This window comes from Atractosteus spatula, chromosome 5, assembly GCF_055471065.1.
Source record: "Atractosteus spatula isolate fAtrSpa1 chromosome 5, fAtrSpa1.hap1, whole genome shotgun sequence".
In the NCBI taxonomy this organism is placed as follows: domain Eukaryota; kingdom Metazoa; phylum Chordata; class Actinopteri; order Semionotiformes; family Lepisosteidae; genus Atractosteus; species Atractosteus spatula.
Genome location: NC_142710.1, coordinates 47,420,127 through 47,440,109, shown reverse-complemented (window position 1 = coordinate 47,440,109; position 19,983 = coordinate 47,420,127). Strand labels below are relative to the sequence as shown.

The window sequence follows — 19,983 nt, the reverse complement described above, 5'->3', positions numbered from 1 at the left end:
TAAAATTATCTAACAGAAAGAAACCTATTGAAAAAGCTGGATGAGACCAGGTCAGAAAAAAAAGACTAAGAAACAGCACATACTGTATACTCTTCTTTTAGAACATATTAAAATGTTTCCTTCCAGTGCAGCTTTAGAAGTGTAAGCCGCTTATATCATTTCTGAAGAACCATTTATAAAGTAAATCATTTTTAAGTAACACCTCGCCACTTTGTGAATCTAGATTATTTTATGAAGCCTCTTATCAAGCTTACTTTTACGTGGATATTGATTTTTTCTCAAGAAAGTCCAGCACTTCATTTAAAACGGAACCAGGTACTTCACAGATAAACATCACTTGTTTGTTGGCGCAAAATAATTATAGTTTGAGGCATTAGGTACCAGAGTGCAGGGCTTGTGAGTTTGTGAAATGAAGTTTTGATGCTCAGCGTGCCGCCCAGTAATGTGGCTTTTTCCCAATGGAAAGTGGGGTATGGTGGCATTTGTTTGATTAACTTGCTTGACAAAAGTGACAGCTGCTGCGGTTGCATGTAGATGAGCTGCACAGTGCGGTTCCGCCTTTGTACATCTGTCAGCAAAAAGGGAGAAATAAAGAGCGAAAAGAGACAAATTGGTCCCAAAAGGCAAGCCATTCAACTTAGGAGGTTTCCTCTATTCACATGCACAGTGTGAATCTCAAGTACTTGGTGGCTTATTTAATTTTGTTCACTCTATAGAGTGATCCCACAAGTGTTTTATTTCTTATTCTGTCCATGTTTGAATTTGGTGCAAGCATTTACTGTGAGAATAATGGATCATTTCAGTCAGCGTTAACTCATTTTTATTAGGCTGTTTTGTCATTGTGTGTTTACTCAATTACATGGCACTAGCAGCCACAATTCCTCATAAGACTCGTTTTCTTCTTTTAATGTTGCATACGTTTCTGGACATTAGGCCGACCAGACGTGCACACACAAAAATGTGTTCCTATTATATGTGTTCCTGTATTTGTTGAGTCTACTGTATATCCAATATTATATATTGTAAGTAGTCCTCAGCAGGTTAACACAGAGCACAGACAGAATATTTTAAGATCTTATTAACATTCTTTTTGTTTACATTCACTTTGGATTTCTGATTTGCAGTCCCTTAGTTTAAACAGTAACTTCTGTTAAGCCATGAAATGCATATTGTCCTACTGTAGATTAATCTTGCCAAAATCCTGCAATTTGCAAATTGTACATATTGTTTACTTAATTGTTATTTAAAGGTTATTTAAATGCAATGAAATGAGTTCTGCTAGTGACACTAAAAGCTTTCTATTATTTTTTCAAATGCTGTTTCTCTCAAAAAATGAAGTCTCGGCTGTTGCCTATTTTGTGCCAATAGTACAATTATAGCAGTTTGAAATCCAGAGGATTTTTATGCACCTTAAATTTGTCTTTTCTTCCATGCAGTACTTTCACTTACTTTTAAAAAGTAAGTGCTGTTTCTGAGGGAGTAAAAGGTAACATACACTGTGAATGTACAAGCGCACAGTTGGTCATGTGTCTCAATAGACTTCAACTGCATAGACGGCCCCTACACTGAAACAAGGGGTCACTGGTGTGAGTTACTATGGTAATTGAGTTGTATCATCAATAGTTTTCCTCTCATGAGCAATAAAGCACATAATAATAGGCAAACAGCAGCAGTAAAAAGCAAGCAGGTAGGATTACTATGTCCTTTTGTCATAAGTATATAATGTCTTGTAGTCACATTTAAAGACTTCTCAACCCCCAAATCCACCCAGCAGACACCTGCTGTGCCATTCTGTAGGACTAATCTGCAGTCCTTCACTGCAGACCTTCTGCTAATTTGAGGCAAAGGGCCAGTTTCGGTGCTAAATAGTGCAGCAAATGCTCTGACCTAGAGAAAGAAAAAAGAGCTTTCTCAACAAAAAAATCTAGACTCCCTTGCAGACGTAGTCAAGAGCAAATCACATCTAGATTCATAGTGTTTGAGAATGGAGATAAAATAAAATTCAGAACTGAATCCCTGCCATGACAGGCTTCCTTATAGAACTTGTCACTTCGAATTGCCATCAGCCACTACAACAATAATCATTTCATGCCTCCTGCTAATTGCAGGCACAGCTGGGTCCCAGCGGGGAGCTCTTGCACAGTCCCAGGCCTTTATAACCAGCCCCAATCTGTTGTGTAGCACTTACTCACACACACAAACTACCAGCAAAGGCAGAAAGAGGCAGAGTCACAGGTTGCTTGTAATCCCTCCGCTTCCCCACCAAGGGACCGGCCCCCTTTCTTTGCATTCCTGGTTTTGTTTTAGCTTCACAAAAGGCTTTGCGGTGACCTTCAGCCAGCAGAATGCCCAGATCCTGAAAGAGAATCGCAGCTCCTTCAGGTGCATTAAGCCGCGGAGCTGCATCTGGTTATGCCGAATTCTGTTTGTTTCACCCCTGTGGTGTGCTGCGGCTTCCTGTAACATGTCAGATATGAGTGCGAACTCCAGGTTCGAGGCAGGGAGCAGGAGGTCACACAGCCATTCAGCTCCTGCTATAGAAAAGGGGCTTGCAGATGTTCATGTGTGTGCGTGTAATGACACCACATCCCTCCCCCAAGCAATGGAACCCCGCATGGCTTTTTCTTCACAAATAGATGCCATAACCAGTATGATTCGTGCAGATTTATTCATGTCAGCTTATTGCTTTATGTATTCAGAGACAATTCTGTCATTTGGCTGACAGACACTGTATGCCATTTGTGCTTGAGTGCATTACCACCCTAAAAACTACAGAATGGGAAACATTACAGAGCTTTAAGTTTGAAACTGAAAATAGTACACAGGTTACTTTATTGTTCATTTTTACACGCTACACCCTGGTGTCTTGTTTAATCATTCCCCCTAGCAGAAAACAAAATGAGTTCCTTCTGCTGCCGCTGTTCTAATGTGTTTTCTTACACACTCTCCCTCTTAGCTGTATTAAAAACACTAAATTAAAATATAATTTATAGTAGCAGCTTATAAACAGATTCCTTTATGGTTCTAATTTAAAAGCCACTTAAACACCGTATTCTTATAAGAATAACTAAAATTAAAATAAAAATACTTAGGAAATGTGGTTTATTTTTTCAGCCTGCATTCCCTGCCTGTAATCTTTGCTCTTAATTAGTGAATCTCATTCTGAGATTTCAGGAGCTACTAAATGAACTCTGGCCAGCAGCAGATTGCCCCGCTAGTTATTTAGTAAATGTTTTTAATGTTAACAACTTTTTGTCTATGTGCTTGTTAATTAAGTAGAACATCTGACGACATTTATTATAGGTGTGTAGAAGGTTTCTCCTTTCACAAAAAGCACCAATACTCATACACATACTTTAATACGCTCACCTTATTGCTTAAACAACCTGCTCTTGTCAGGACATAATGAAAGTCACATCTGCAAAGCAGAAAGTGTTTTGTGAATGTTGCGGTTTTTCCTAGGTGGTTAGATAAAACAGATGTTTTTTTTTTTTAAACTTAAAAAAACAATAAGGCGTGAAGGTTTCAAATTAGTACTACGGCAACTCATTACAAGTTACAATATATGATTTTTCTTAAAATATATGAGCATGTGTTACAAGGTGCAAAGGCCTCAGGGACTTCCTGCACTACAGGGGTAGGAGCCTGTTACAACACTGCTGCAAGCATTTTCACAGGCACACAGCTAAAGCTAAGTACCCAAAGGCAGAGTGTGCTCACAGTCAGTCCAAATGACTGAAGTTTATATAAGGACTCATCAATAAATTGCCAGTAAAGCGTGTACAATATATTATTTCCTTTGTGAATAATATTCCTTTGCAAAACCCAATAGTTGCTGTGTATTCCTTTCCTTTCCTGGAATGGTTTCAGCAATATTTGTAGGTATTCCCAAAATTTAGTGTGTTTATATATATATATGTACATTCTTAGCTGTTAAATTACAGCCAATATAAGCAGATTATACAATGACAGTATAGATAAGTATTTTAATCCTTTTTTAGCAATAATGGTAGGGGGTAATCTACTATTCAGTGAACTTTAACAATTCATTCCCATGCTGTACTGATTGTCAGAAAAAAATAATAATAGTAAAACTATTTGCTATGATTTGAAGACCAGCATTTTCAATGCCAGTGTAGTGAAATGAAACTGCATTATTCTCTAATCATATAAATGATAATGTTTACAAAGCAGGTGTTATAAAATATATGCAAATCAGTTCAGTCTGGAGCTGTGTCTGGCAGTCTGTACTCAGAATTTTTTTATACATCAGACACTGTGGATGTGATTTCAATCAGGCAGAAACTCTCTTTTGTGTTTTCTATTTTATATTTGTTAAAGGAAAAAAAAACTTATTTCAAGCAAAATATCTACAGTTTTATCCAGTAATTGTGGAATACTGTGTTGCAGCAGTTGAAAACATTTCACTAGATAAAAATAGACATTTTATGTATTTAATATTGGCATTAGAAATATTTTGCAGGTGTGGCCAACCTCTGACCCAATATCTAATAATCACGAAATAAGAATGTGTTTGAAGCACAGACAGGGTGCATTCAGCTTGCAAAGGACATGATGTGCTCTGTTCGCAAGTGACATTACTCTCAGGACACTAAACACTGCAACCTCCTTCCCAGAAACACAGTTACTCTCTCTCACTAAACAAAGTAAGGACTGCTTGATCCACCTCTTAGGTCAATGTAAGAGGGCAACTGGATCTGGAGTGTCAGTTAAGGGATTAAGCCACCAGAAGGAGCTGGTGAGACACTTTAGATACACGCAGGAATGACTCAAGTGCGCATACACACGAGATTATGAGAGAGTAGGCCTCACCAGTGTGACTCATGATGTAAAGTCAAGGGAGCAATCAGTCCTGGTCGACTCAGGGAAGTCGGACCCTTGCTGGTAGGTGTGTCAGCGAGTAGCAGATCTCACAGGGAACAAGACCCTCACAGTGAGAGACTGAGTTTCATGGTGAGACAGCGGTTGGTTAAGTAGAGTCTCACAGTGTGGCTCCTGAGGCCAGCTCACAGGGAGCTCGAACATTGCTGTCATGGGGACAGTGAGAAATTGGGTCTCATGGCAAGACACTGGGATACCATCAAACCCCGGAAGGGGAAGATTTCAGCACAATCCCAGAGTAGAGTGAGCTATGCTGCATACAGCCCGGTCTAAGAAGAGAGGTCTGAGCAAAAAACAGACGCCTCATTGTCAGACATCTGACAGTGTCCTCTCAGGTGAGCGAGACATGGGGTGCAGCTTCAGGGGAAGCTCAGTCTCTTAGTAAGACGATGGAATTGGAAGGTTACAGTTCTTGAGGTTAATAGGGTGCTCCTAGACATTGACGATTAGGGTTACCGACAGCAGGAGGAGTTCTCACCAAAGTAACAGTCTTAATTGCTTTCCATGTCAAGACGCTAATAAAAAGGAAGACAGTTAAAGAGCATCCCCGGCCAAACAGAATCAACGGGATGAGAAATTCTACTCTATCTCCCGGTTATAGTAAGGCATGCATCTTAATGTTTAAAATACTGTTACAAACATTAGGCCTGGTCCTGCCTATTGAGGGTACAACAGGGGGTTCATTTGGCAGATTTCCCCATGCTAGGCTACCATACAGGGAGTTCTGTTAAACTTAATTAATCATCATAATAGTAGTAAAATGAATTGCAAAAAAATCTCAAGGTTCTTGAGAGTTGAATCACAGTTGATATACTGTATATGGTATTCAGTAAGGTGGAGACGAGGGAGTTGATATTTGCTACTTTTTAGTCAGAAATGAAGGTCAGCTGATATTGAACCAGAAGGGATAATAACTACATTCCTTTTCTGGGAAGTAGAACCGTGAAGAAGAATGGAATGCTGTCATCCCCATTTGGACTCGCTTTTGCCAAACAATCGACTTGTAGCACCTAGAATACTGAAGTTAAGAACATAGCAAACATAAGGCATAATCCCACATGGTCAGCTAATGGTGCCAATCCACTAGAAGTGCAGAAGTGGATTATGCCCTGGTGAAATGTGTATGGATGTGTCAAGGAGGCAGGAGGTCAGTGCTTTCATATGCCAATTGGATGGTGTCTATGAGTGTCAAGCCTCACAACAAACAAAAAGCCCAACAGTCTTTCATCTGGCAATACAGGAAACCAGTGCTTATACTGTGTATAATGAATGAAGCAGGAGGTTTGTGTCAAACCAGTAAGACAGAAGCTGGAAGGCTGACAACTGTCCATTGGAGATTTGGAGATGGAGGGTCAAGGCAGTCTTTGACAAGAAGGCTGCATTGGGTGGTAGTCAGGCCCAGGACTGGTCAGGAACAGTGCAAGGTGTGGAGACCCCCACTGACAGCGCTACAAGCTCACTCACCCTGCAAATTTCGGTGATAGCCAACAGTAAGGGTGTCTTGAGTGCTAAGAAGTTAGAAGGGGGCATGTACTAAGGCCCACAAGATTGAGGGAAGGTCTCAAGAGGACTCCAAGCTCCTAACAAAAACTGAGTGACACAACCAATAGTCTCAAGCAATCAGCAGACTTTAAGTGTAAAGGGGGGAGCCTTCCCATTAACCAAGCAGGATTCCAGAAATGTAACCACTATGGAGTTTGAGAAAGAGATGTTCCTTGTTTTGAGTTTTGAGTACACAGGAACACAAAAGTGTTCCAATTTAAAAATTACTGGCAACAAGTGGAAACTGTGCACTAACGCAGTGTGTGGCTTGTTGCCGATGACTGGCCTGAAAACAGGAGAAGGAATTTTGGTTCTTTGAGGCTGAAATCAGGCAAACAAGAGAACAATGGCTTTGTTTATTGCTGCACTGGAATCATTCTAGAGAAGAACAACCAGGTACTTTCCCAATTTCAAAGAAGTGTCTTATTTTTACAAACTTAAAGAACTGAAATGTCTTTGTCTTGAACAGATAAAACAAAGGGGAGACCTGATTCAAGGAGGCATTTCTTTACACAAAGTGTTTCAGAGTATAAAATAATATACCCAGTCTTGTTGAAGTTGAGACCCTGGTTTCTTTTATGAAATGGCAGAATGAGAAAATTGTTGGTAAACATTCCTATGTTCACAGAAGGCACTACAGAAGTACAGGTATTGACAAGAAGGCACAAGTAGCTTCCCAGACCAAGGGTGTACAGCACATTGATGACTAATGGAATTCCTGGTGTGGGAGACAGAATTATGCCAAGCATTTTTGACTCCCTGAAGGCAAACAGATCAATGTCTGCATTACCAAGTGTTTTCAAACTTGGGTTACAGAAAGGAAAAAAAAAAGAAAAATAGACTTTTAGAGTTTTAGCTTTTAGACTGAGCTGCCACTTGACCCCTGATCAACTGCAGTGTTGGTGAGACCTGGGAGGTGTACTGCTCTCAGATGGTGGCCCTGAGCCCATAACAGGAACCCAAGCCTGAGTGAAAAGAGGGGAGTGGCTACACCACCCCAAGATTTATATACTCAACCATGGTAGTGCTGTTCATCCAAATAAATATGTGTCTAGTGTTATATGGGTGCTATGGGTGCTAAAGCACCGGAAAATTGCCCACAGCTCCAAAACCTTTATGTGAGCAGCATCTACAGTGAAGACCGATTCCTTTAAGCTCCTTGCATATACCATACAGCACCACATCTATCTATCTTCATCAGTTTGTTGGAGTCATCATCTGGGAGTCAAAAGGCAGGAGTTTAACACCATCAGAAGTCATATGTCATCCTCCAGTGGATCCAGCTGTCACAAAAGAAACCACTGTGTAGAAGCCCCAGTGGCACCACCAGCAATGTGACCCGCATCAGCCCCAAAAGATGTTGGAAGGTATATAATTTCAATGCTGCTCCTAGAGAAAAAAGATGCCACAAAAGAGCAGACATTAGAGTGTGATATTGCTCTTCTGAAAGCATCACCAGGTGGAGTCAACATGCACCCCAAAAACACAGCAATTTTAATGAGGTCAGTACTCTCTTCCCCAACATGCAGGTGTACAAAAACTGTGACTGTATATGGGAAAAAGTGACTGTATATGGGAAATGAGCTCATCCTGAGAGTGACAGACTGTCATTTAAAAAGTACACATACATATCTTATACCCAGAGAGAGATCAGGGTGAAGTCCATACCGTTCATAAAGGTCTTCTGTGCCAAAAAGAGACAAAACAGACAACAAAACTCTCCAGACTGAATCTAAGAAAGCTCCTGTGCTGTTACATTTAGGAAGTGAAAATAATCCCTTTAGCTCAACAGACAGCAACAATCATTAGGCTGAACAATCTGGAAACCTCATTCAATGGACCACAACTGGAATGTGAGTGACTGCAGGAACATATTCTTGGACCGTGCCAGAGAGCTGTTTTTATTTGGGAAAAGTGCTTATAACAAAATCCCTTTTTTCAATGATAGGCTGGCAGTAGACAGGTAGAACAATTGTGCAGAAGGAATGTGGCAAATGAAGTGGACCTCCTAGTGGGATAATGTGGTTAGCAGAGAAGTAAGGCAAACCACTTCTGAACTGGAGTTGGTACCCTCCCAATATGACCAGACCCACTGGCTAAAAATGACAGTTCTGCATTATGGCAGCTGATCTGAGGAATTGTGGTTCAGGATCTTTGGCATTAGTGAGTTAGGGATGGTCAACGGTGGAAGACAACAAGGGTTTGAGTTTTTGAGATAGACAGCATGGGGGTGCTTATTTAACTTGTTCTAAGACCCAGTGGACTATGGGAATGGGCCAGAGATCTGCTAGATTCTGACGACATGACCAATAGTTGTTGCAAGAAGCTCAGAAAACATTGCCAAATGTATGATTCGGTTTGATGGCACATCAGTGATCCTTTGTCAACACTCAATATTCAACTATTTTCAATTTTCAACTATGTCAGCCAATGTTAACAGCATTCTACCACAAGCACCATCAAATTGCAACTGACAGCTTGCTCCTTATAAGGATCAGCTGCAGCCACCTAACAATGGACTTTGTAAGCAGTGTACCTTTCCTAAGGTATTCCTGCAAAGGTTCCAAAAGCATTGCTGTAGTATCTTGTCAGTATGAAACACCTTATGCTGCAGACTCTATGCGCCACTTCCTTGAGCATACTAGACCCTTTGGAAAGGACCAACATGGTAGGGTTCTGCAACCATAAAACAACTGAGACCAAGGCCCTTGTTCTCTGCACCATATACAACACAGAAGCATTTGACAAAAGACAGGTGTAGAGGCTAGAAGAAACCAAGAGGTGCAGGCTTTACCCAGAAAATGTGGATGGAGAAGGGGCAGTCTGGGGCAAAGTGCAAAGCACTGCCAGGCCAGGAAAAAAAGACTTCAGCCTGTGGGAGCCTCAGATCAAGGGGAGTTGAATAGCATCAGCCACATGCTCCAGTAACTGAAAAAAAAACATCAGAAAGTTGGGTTGGAAACTAGCATCTAGAGAAACTAGCAGTACCACCCTCAAAGGAAGAATAGTATGTCAAATTCTGGACAGCAAGTCTTCCTCCTTAAAGAATATGGTGGACGGGTTCAATGGAGGGAGCAATAGCATTGTCGGCAAGATGAGGATTTTAACCAACCAACAACAGCCGTCCAGAAAGACATGAGTGGGGGGCCAGTAGGCATCTTACTTAGCAACGGAGAACATTATACTTGCTGGAGTGCTGACATAAAGCATCCCCACCAGGAAACAAGGTATAAACAGACCTCCCCTGGAGCAGGCTAGACTGGGAGATTTGAGAATGATCCACTCCCACTAAGGCAGACCCAACAACCCACAGTGACAATGGAACCTCGCTTGCAGCAGCCCACTTTTCTGTCCATGCAGTCCAATTTTAAAAGTGAAGCCCTGCAAACCGCATACTGTAGGAATAACTACTGTCCAACACTATCAGGACATCCCCTGGAATTTCAGGGACCTGCTGTGGTTGTCACTGGCAGAGAGGCTGTGAAAACTATGCACACACTGTGGTGTCGCTGGGAAAAAACAAGTGTAAAAGAGATGTAACTCACACCACACTGATCTTCTTTTGTCCTTCGTCCGTATGTTTTCCAAATCCGTTCCGTAATCCATTGCCAGTATCCTTAAACGATCCAATTATCCGAGCCCGTATGTCCACAATAATCCGCACCGTATCCAAGTCGAAGTCCGTAAATCTTTGTCATATACCGTATCCAACAGTTCGTTATTCTTTAGTTCCTTCCAGCACACTCCTAAATCTCTCCTTCCACCAAAACGCTTTCACCTTATCGGCTTCCGCCCCGGCTCACTGCTTCTGGGGCATTTATATTCTGTTTCCTGACGCAGCTCACCTGTGTCTCATTGTTTCGCCACATAGATCTTTTCCAACAGCGGGTCAGCTGGTTATCCTTGGCGGCCATCTTGCCGAGGTCTATATCTAGTATATCCAGTGTTTCGTTACGGAAATACCGGTTATAAATGACCCTTCCCCTGGTGCTCTTACATTCCCTCCCCCTGAGATCAGCCCCGTCCTTGGGTGGTCTAGAAAAAAATAAACAGTGCATTCGGGAGAGAGCGTCTACATTTCCTTGTTTCCTTCTGGGTCTATATACCGTTTGGAATTGAAACCTTTGAAGTCCCCATCGTGTAATCCTATCATTTTTATCCATATTTTGTAACATCCAGGTTAATGGCGCATGATCTGTGTACAATATAAACCGTCTTCCTAATAAATAATACCTCAAATAGTCCAGGCCCCATTTTATGGCTAGACATTCTTTCTCTATGGTAGAATAGTGTTTTTCAGTAGGATTTAACTTGCGACTAATATATAGAATAGGATGCTCCAGTCCATCAATTTCTTGCGAGAGTATGGCTCCAATTCCAGTGTCAGAAGCATCAGTTTGTACCATGAAAGGTTTATTGAAGTCCGGTACCTGTAAGACGGGTTGAGAAGAGAGATATGCTTTTAAGTCTTGAAAGGCCCTCTCTTCCAAGTCGGTCCATTTTATTTTTTTCCGGAGAACTCGTCTTTGTTAAATCGTGCAAAGGTGCGGCAATGGAGGCAAACCCTGGAATGAAACGTCAATAATAACTCGCAAGTCCCAAAAATGTTTGGATTTGCTTCTTTGTAGCAGGTTTGGACCAGTTTTTAATTAACTGCACCTTCTGCTCTTGGGGCATGACCAATCCTCTCCCAATCGTATAACCAAGATAATTGGCTTCCCGAGCCCCCAAACAACATTTATTTGGGTTGGCTGTTAATCCTGCTGCTCGCAAAGCTCCAGCCACTGCTTCCAGGTGTTGTAGATGTTGTTCCCATGTCGTGCTATGGATCACAATGTCATCCAAGTAGGCAGCTGCAAAATCACGATATGGTCTCAGTATTCAGTCCATTAATCTTTGGAATGTTGCGGGAGCGCCATGCAAACCGAAGGGTAGGACCCTATACTGATATAGCCCCTCAGGTGTGGCAAAAGAGGTCTTGGGTTTGTCTTCTTCGGCCAGCGGCACTTGCCAATATCCCTTCGTAAGATCAAGGGTGCTGATGTATCGGGCGTTACCTAATCGCTCGATTAGTTCATCAATACGGGGCATGGGGTATACATCGAACAACGAGATCTTATTTAACCGTTTGAAATTGTTACAAAATCGAATAGTTCCATCCGGCTTGGGGATCAGAACTATCGGGCTCGCCCACTCGCTATGGGATTCTTCTATTATTCCCATTTCTAGCATCTTTTCCACCTCTTCTTTAATCAATTTCCTTTTAGCTTCAGGTACTCGATACGGGGGTAGTCTTACCTTCTTCCCTGGTTCCGTGGTAATCTTATGTCGTATAAGATGGGTTTGACCAGGTGTCCGGGAAAAAACATCTTTGTTTTGGGACAGGAATTCTTGTAGTTCCTGTTTCTGAGGCGGAGCCAGGTCTCCCATGGCTACAGCTCCCGTTTCTTCTTCCAAAGGGTCAGGGGAGAAGTGGGTGAGCAGAACTTCGGTCTCATGCCATTTCTTCAATAGATTGATGTGGTAGATTTGATGCTGCCGTCTTCGGTCATGCTGCTTGACCTTATAGTTGACCGGTCCCACCTTTTCCACCACCTCATAAGGACCCTGCCAGGAGGCCAAGAATTTACATTCGGGGGTCGGAACTAATACCAGTACTTTATCACCCCGTTGAAATTCTCTCGCAATAGCTCCCCTATTAAAAACTTGTTTTTGTTGAGCCTGTGCTTTTTCCAGGTTTTCTTTCACAATGGGAACAATAACATTTATTCTTTCTCTCATTTGTTCCACATGTTCGATGATGGTCTGTAAAGGTGAGGGTTGGTGTTCCCAAGATTCCTTGACCACGTCTAATAGGCCCCGTGGTTTTCGAGAGTATAGCAATTCAAATGGGGAAAAACTGGTCGAGGCCTGTGGCACTTCACGTACTGCGAACATGAGATACGGGAGCAGCTGATCCCAATTTTTCCCATCCTTTTGCATAGCCTTCCTCAGCATGCTTTTCAGGGTCTTATTAAAACGTTCGACTAGCCCGACGGTTTGAGGGTGATAGACCGAGGTTCGGATCTGGTGTATTCCCAGTAGCTTACATTAGTCTCGCATGACTTTAGACATGAAAGGAGTTGGAGTGAAAGGAGAAAGGAGTGATCAGTTAAGATCTCTTTAGGAATTCTGACCCGAGCAAACAGTTGTACTAGCTCCCTAGCTATATTTTTGGCGGTGGCAGCTCTCAGCGGAATGGCTTCGGGGTACCTTGTAGCATAGTCCACTATCACTAAAATATACTGGTGACCTTTGGTGGTTCGGATCAGGGGCCCCACCAAATCCATCCCAATCCGTTCAAAGGGGGTTTCAATAATTGGGAGGGGAATCAAAGGGTTTCTATAATAAGGTTGTGGAGCAGTTTTCTGACACTCCAGGCATTCCCGACAGTACTTCTCAATGGCCTTATAGATCCCTGGCCAAAAGAACCTAGAGAGTAGTCTCTCGGACGTCTTCTTCACCCCTAGGTGTCCACCCAGGAGGTGGCTATGAGCCAAGTTAAGGAGCTTCATCTGGTAGGCCTGGGGAATCAGGAGTTGTTCCACTTCTTCCTGTCCCTTCTGCTGCACCTGATAGAAGAGATTATTTTTTATCATGAAATAGGGGTAACTCAATGTACTAGGATCAGTACACCACTTCCCATCAATTTTCCTGACATGTCCCCACGCATGCTTCAAATTTCCATCTTCTAATTGGGCCGTCCCAAACGTACCACAATGTTCAGGTGGCTCCAAGTCCATTAAATCCATATTTACGAATTCATCTCCAAGTCCAGTTCCTCCTTCTTGTGGGTCCGTCTCATCTGGGACATCGTTAGGGGCGTCACCTTGGCCTTCTGGACAGGGAACTGGTCTTCGCCTAGCTGTTTGGACAGTGTTCCAAATTTGGAGGAAGTGGGGACAGTCTCGTCCCAGTACCACAGGGTAAGGCAACTGCTCAACCACTCCGACAGTTGAACGGTAGGTCCCCTGTTCCGTAGAGATGCTTATTTCTACCGTCGGATAGACCTTGGTATCCCCATGAATGCAAGTAATGGGTATCGCCTTTGTTCCCCGGATCTCCAGTTCTCCAGGAAGTATTGTAGGGGTCACCAGGGTCACAGTACTGCCGGAGTCCAACAAGGCCTCGACGGGTTCTCCCCCTATCTCGATTTTCGTAAGATGGGGATCCTCGCAGGTTGGGACCCGTGCTGTAAAGTAGTTACACTTGGCTTCATCTCTGGGGTCTACCTGCATGGGTTCGGACAGGCCAGGGCAATGGCTGGCTAAATGCCCTTCTTCATGACAATTAAAACATCGTCGGGTTTCTTTCCATGGTCAGGGCCTTGAGTCTGATCTTTCCCGAAGGAGTTTCTTAAACTGTATAGGTCCTCGATAATCATTGTACTTTATCGGCCGATACTTCATTTCAGTTTCCAGACTTGGGGCTTCTTCTCTCCTCTTTTCGAAAGTCCCCCTTTTCCTCCCTAATCAAGGCCTCTTTGGCATGGTGTCTGTCCACTAAATCCACTGCCTGATCTAGTGTCTGGGGATCCCCATCACTCACTTTCCTTTTCAGATGAACAGGCAGACTCCTCACGAAGTGATCCAACACCACCCTTTCTACCACCTGTCCTGGGTTTAATTCTACTGGCTGGAGCCATTTCTTTGCCAGATGTACCAGGTCAAACATCTGAGACCTCGTAGGCTTGTCCATTTGGTATCTCCAATTGTGAAACCGGACCGCTCGTATTGCCAAAATCTCCTTTTTCAGAGTCTCATAATTGTAACAGAGTCTCTGCATCTTCTTCTTTTAAATCATAATAGGCCTTTTGGGCTTCTCCAATTAAATAAGGCGCTACTCTCCTGGCCCATTGCTCCTTGGGCCATGCATTTCGAGATGCAGTTCTTTCAGATGTGGTTAAATAAGCCTCCACATCATCAAGTTCTGTCATCTTTTGTAGCCCAATTTGTTCAGCCTGAACGGTGTCTCTCCCTGTTACTGGGGTCTGCCTGAATTCTTCCCCTAATCTTTGCAATTCTTCCCATACTAATTTCTGCCCCTCTATAATTCGTTTGTTAGTTTCGGTTTGAATTTGATTTGCCTCCCGTTGCGCTTGGATAGCTTCTTGCTGTCCTTTTAAAGCCTGAAACTGGACGAGGGTGGCCTGGGACAATTGCTGTATTAGCTGTTCCATTGTTTTTCTCCACACACGCAAGCGAAACCCACACACACACAAAAAAAAACTTACTTTCTTTGATTCTCAAACCCGAGCAGCGAGTGCCCGCACCCTCCACCAATTGTGGTTTCGCCGGGGGAAAACAAGTGTAAAAGAGATGTAACTCACACCACACTGATCTTCTTTTGTCCTTCATCCGTATGTTTTCCAAATCCGTTCCGTAATCCATTGCCAGTATCCTTAAACGATCCAAATATCCGAGCCCGTATGTCCACAATAATCTGCACCGTATCCAAGTCAAAGTCCGTAAATCTTTGTCATATACCATATCCAATAGTTCGTTATTCTTTAGTTCCTTCCAGCACACTCCTAAATCTCTCCTTCCACCAAAATGCTTTCACCTTATCGGCTTCCGCCCCGGCTCACTCCTTCTGGGGCATTTGTATTCTGTTTCCTGACGCAGCTCACCTGTGTCTCATTGTTTCGCCGCATAGATCTTTTCCAACAGCGGGTCAGTTGGTTATTCTTGGCGGCCATCTTGCCTAGGTCTATATCTAGTATATCCAGTGTTTCGTTACGGAAATACCGGTTATAAATGACCCTTTCCCTGGTCCTCTTACAGCACTCATGGAAAGATCTGTTAGAGAAGCTATGATGGGCCCCTCCCTTTGAGCGTGATGCTAATATCAAACCGTAACAGTTGTTAGCATACTACAAGTAAAGCTTTTAAGGGCTTTGAAATCCAAATGAAGGCCAAATGAAGCCACTCAAAACCCATGAGCCACTGAGGACAAGCCAAGCTTGAGAGCTTGAAAGGTCACAAGCAGCAGTCAGCGCCATCAAGGTTAAGATCAAGATCAAGGGTATCCAGGACTAATAAGAGTTGTAAAAGCCAGTTGATGTCTTTTGAACCCAGAAGTTAAGAGAAGTCTTCTCTCGTGTGGAAGGAAAGAATAAATGACAACCCAGTGAAGGGAAATGATCAGAGATATGGAGCTTCCCCATTGATTATGACTGTATTGCATCCATGAAAGGGAACAAATTGATAGTCACATTTCTATAATAACAACTAGTTCGTTCTAAAAACAATACAAAATACAATGAAGTAGTAATTATGTTCATATATCGATTTATACTAGGAATGGTGAAAATGAAAAAAAGAGTAAGAAAAGTATTAACTTAAAAAAGCCAAAAAAACTGCATTCATACTAGAATGGGGGGTTTTATAGGAACAAGTAATAGGTTTATTCCATGCTGAAAAAAAAGAAGAAAGAGAACACAACGTTTTGGCCGTGGAGCCTTCTTCAGGGGGGTTTTATGTTTATTGAATCCTAATTTAGTTCATCTAATCATTTTGTAGAGTGTTTTCCCAAGTACACATTTTCACTCAGTGTGAAAAAGTACTTGAAATGGAGAGACTTGCATTTATGGATGCTACAGTTAATAGCTGACTGAAATAAAGGCAAGGTCACCTGTTTGGGCTTTTTCGTGATAGGGAGAAGCAGTCTGCTTCTTTAATCAGTTCTTCACTTCTTGCTGAATGATTAAATTTTCCAGGGTCATGGGTGATGTTTCTGAAGGTTTTCAAGATGGGGGGCATGAATTAAACCAGGCACCTGGATGTAAAGTGATGGTTTAGGTTGAAAAATGTAAAGTGGCAAAACAAATCAGTGAACCCGATCACACCATGTTCCATCCTTTAAAGTCCCTCATTACTAAGTTGTATATTGATCTTAACAAGGTAATTTTTGAGAGGACCTTCTACAGATTGCTAGACAAAAACTGACAATAGGACTTACCAAGAGCAATTTGACTAGGCCAAAAGCAGAGGCCTTGGTACAACTTTGAAAATACCGGCTCATACGTTTCATCAACAGTGCTCCCAACTTGGAAGTACTATGCATGTTGAAGATCTCTCTAACCCATTTTCAGTGTTTTCTGTGGAAGAGGAAATTGCTGTTCTTTTGAGGGTAGGAAACGATCTCATTATATGGTTTCCATGTACAGCTCAGAATTATTTGTACACCATGTGGACAATGTTGCTGATGTATAGATTCAAAACTAGGGCATAAAGGTTCCAAGGGAAGACTATTGTTATACCCCAAAGGTGGAAATTAAAACATGATGTTAATGTGTTTTATTATTATTTCTGTTTTCTTTTGATTACTCTGTTTTTGTTTGTTTTGCTGGAGAATGCTATTTGTCTGTTTTTCAGCAATGGTACACCAGTACAATGAATCTCGTTGGCACCTGGTTGACGGACCGAATGGACCTACAACTTCATGTTTATCAACTGAAAATTCTTATTAGGATTGTAAAGGTAATGCTGATATAAAAATATGTATCTGCTGCAGAGCACAAACTACCCATAATAAATGCTGGATATTTAATAATATATAACAGTTCAGTAGATCACATTTATATATTTCCAGAATTATGCACAAATTGTTTTGCTAGTTTTAATAAACCATATCCAGCTATAGAGCTCATGGGTAATATTGTGGGTTACTGTGCGTAGCCTTCATCTCAGGAGGTTTGAATTCCTGTGCCTTCCATCTAATTATCTAATGCTCTTTAATCAAATCTAGGAAAATATTTTTTATGTGTGTATCCAAATATTAATACAACTGTTTATTATTTTGAAACAAAGAAAACATAGTCACTCGGTGTTTCAAGATTGAAAGCTTGACAGGATTTCCTGGCAGGGGGGAGTATTTGTAATGAATTAGTAAATAATAATCACACATATGAGATCTGGTGAGCATTACTCTCCACAGTATATCACTAAAATATTGATGCATATCTTACATAAACACATCTAAGCTTCCAGCTTGAAACTGTAAATTGAAATACTGTACAGTAGATCAAGCATGGAATAGTTTAATTATGTTCACTGTTTTCTGTGGAATGGGAATTTGTTGTAGTCTAGAAGGTAGGGAGGTATCTCATTATATGGCTTCCATGTGCTTAATTAAAATTATAAGAATATAAAAGTATCACATCTAATTTCTGCAGTTTTTTTACATTGATCTGTACATATAATTATATTAACTCGTTTTTTTAATATACAAGATAATAATCTAAAAAACATTTAGCTTAGATACAATAAAACTGCTGTTTCCAAATCCCTTAAATACACTGCATCTATACAAATAATATTACTATACTTTCTTGCTAAAAGAGCATGCTGCCTGCCAGCTGCCTGTATGGTGTGTGTCTCACAGATCATTTACAGGATGCAAATCAAATTATTCTTGGAATTAATTGAAACAGCTCTGCATACAATAGGTAAATCAGATTATCTAGAAGGGGTCATGAAGGTGGCATAACATGCCCTGAAAGTGCAGTTTCGTACTTTGTTGCATGATAAATATTTCAGTGTGATTCCATAGTGGTGTTGGTGGAAATGAGCCCTGGAAGTATTGCATCATACACTTTTTTTGTTCATTTGATTGAGTAGGAGGATCCACACTTCAGTGCTGCAGTCAGGAACAATACTATACCATTTTCCCGATGGGAACAAAAAACATTAAATATCTGCTACAGATCGTGTAGTTACAGGACACTTCGATCTGTGATCCAATCTTATTCATTCCGTTTTCCATGTACAATAGATGTACACAATATCATTTAAATTGTGAATAATGTGTCTTAACGGGTTTATTTATTTTAAATTACACTTCTAAAATCAGTAAAGGCGACTGTGGATAGTTGAACTCAGAGGACAAATGTATTGGGATAACTGCATTTTGTGGCTCTTCATCTTTGTATTGTTCTCTTTGTCATCACTTGCCTAAGTATTGCATGTTAAATATTTGTCATCTTATTAAATGATGTGAATTTTTTTAACCTTGACATTTCATGGTAGCTTGTCGTGAAATAATAATAACACCCATAAGAGTTTTCAGTAGGGTTTGCTCCTCTTACAGGAAATCAATCATGACTGGAGTTGAAAAACTGTTCAGTGAAATGATTAATTAAATTATGATAGCTTTGATTTTGATTTTGGAAGTGTCTGGACTCCATTAGTTTTAAAGAGACCCCTTATAATTGTCACTCGAGTGACACGAAAAGATAAATGCAAATATTTTTTGTGTTTGTAGAAAAAATATAGGGATTTTCGACTGCAGGGTGTGCTGGACTCCACTTTAAACAGCAAGATGTATGAGACTGTTCGGAACCGACTGACCCTGGAAGAGGCCACAGCATCAGTGAGAGAAGGTGGTGGCATGCAGGGAATAACGATGAAGGACAGCGATGAGGAAGATGAAGAAGATGACTAGATCTTCATAAATAGTGCCCCCACTTTTGATTTAGCCTGGTAACAAATGCATGTACCAACTCTGTTATTCAGTTAGCCACTCTAGGAATTTTTCTGTCAGCTCTTTAATGCCCATGATGAAACTATAACAGTAACAAAAAATAAAAACAAGATTGACATTTTAGCCGTGTTATAACAAAGTTAGCACCAATCTTTGACTCATTGATTTCTAAATTCATTTCTATGTGTTCCTAAGCAATATGGAGTACCATTTGTTTGACAATGTTAAGTGAGATAATTAGGAATACTGCTAGGTGTGTCCCTGTTTAAAGCAAACCTGTGTGGCGCTTCTTCTACGTCCTGTACATACATTGATGGTACATTGTTGTGAAGATGAGTGTATAGATCCTTTTTATTTGTTTCATTCGTTTTTACGTGGATGCCAACTGCTTAAAATAACATGACTATCTGTATTTAAGTATTTCATAAACTGGACATTTTCAGTCAGCGTGTGTTTTAAGTTCCTGTCCTCCATTCTGGTTGAAATGTCTCATCACCTTTTTACCAACAAGATGTTGTTAAGCCACAATTTTCAATGAAATGAGCTAGTATTTTAGAAATGCTCATTTTTCTTTTGTGATATCTTGTTGGAGAATAATACAGATCATTTTTTATGTTTTAAGTAACTGGTGAATTTTAAATTCTTATATTTTAGTTATGTAGCACTTTTACATAATAATCTTTTTGAAGACGAAAAAAAGTTTTCCCTTACCTATCTTACTTTAACCACTCCTGGAACTGGAAGTGTGTTTATAATTTTTTTTTGTATTTCAATAGTACAAAATGCCCAACATTATTTTAGTTCCAGTGTTGTTTTGTATATATAAAACGCTGTACATTGCATTTTAAGCAGTAGCTGCATGTCCCAGGATCATTCCTCAACAAAAGCTTTTGTTTCTGTGTGAAGTAACTGGTGGATCCATCTTGCTTTTGCCTTACACAAGCCAACAGTTGTAATATGCAAGAACTGTGGCCTCTCAATAAAATAACTGTACAAATATACTGCTTATTTCACCTC

The 19,983-nt window shown here is 41.0% G+C and overlaps 2 protein-coding genes across 9 annotated transcripts in view; one reads left to right on the top strand and one right to left on the bottom strand.

Moving 5' to 3' along the window:
- The window catches only part of cadpsa (calcium dependent secretion activator a), a 145,166-nt gene extending 125,203 nt beyond the window's left edge, over positions 1–19,963 (top strand). For all 8 annotated transcript variants that reach the window (XM_088915247.1, XM_088915244.1, XM_088915242.1 and 5 more), the window contains 2 exons: positions 16,860–16,964; positions 18,748–19,963. In XM_088915247.1, coding sequence (XP_088771373.1) covers positions 16,860–16,964; positions 18,748–18,927 — 285 coding nt within the window. In that variant the 3' untranslated portion in view covers positions 18,928–19,963. The remainder of the gene's footprint in view (positions 1–16,859; positions 16,965–18,747) is intronic.
- Positions 334–19,983, bottom strand: part of cep15 (centrosomal protein 15) — a 58,481-nt gene continuing 38,831 nt past the window's right edge. Inside the window, exon 7 of the mRNA XM_088915249.1 lies at positions 334–568. Coding sequence (XP_088771375.1) covers positions 334–568 — 235 coding nt within the window. The remainder of the gene's footprint in view (positions 569–19,983) is intronic.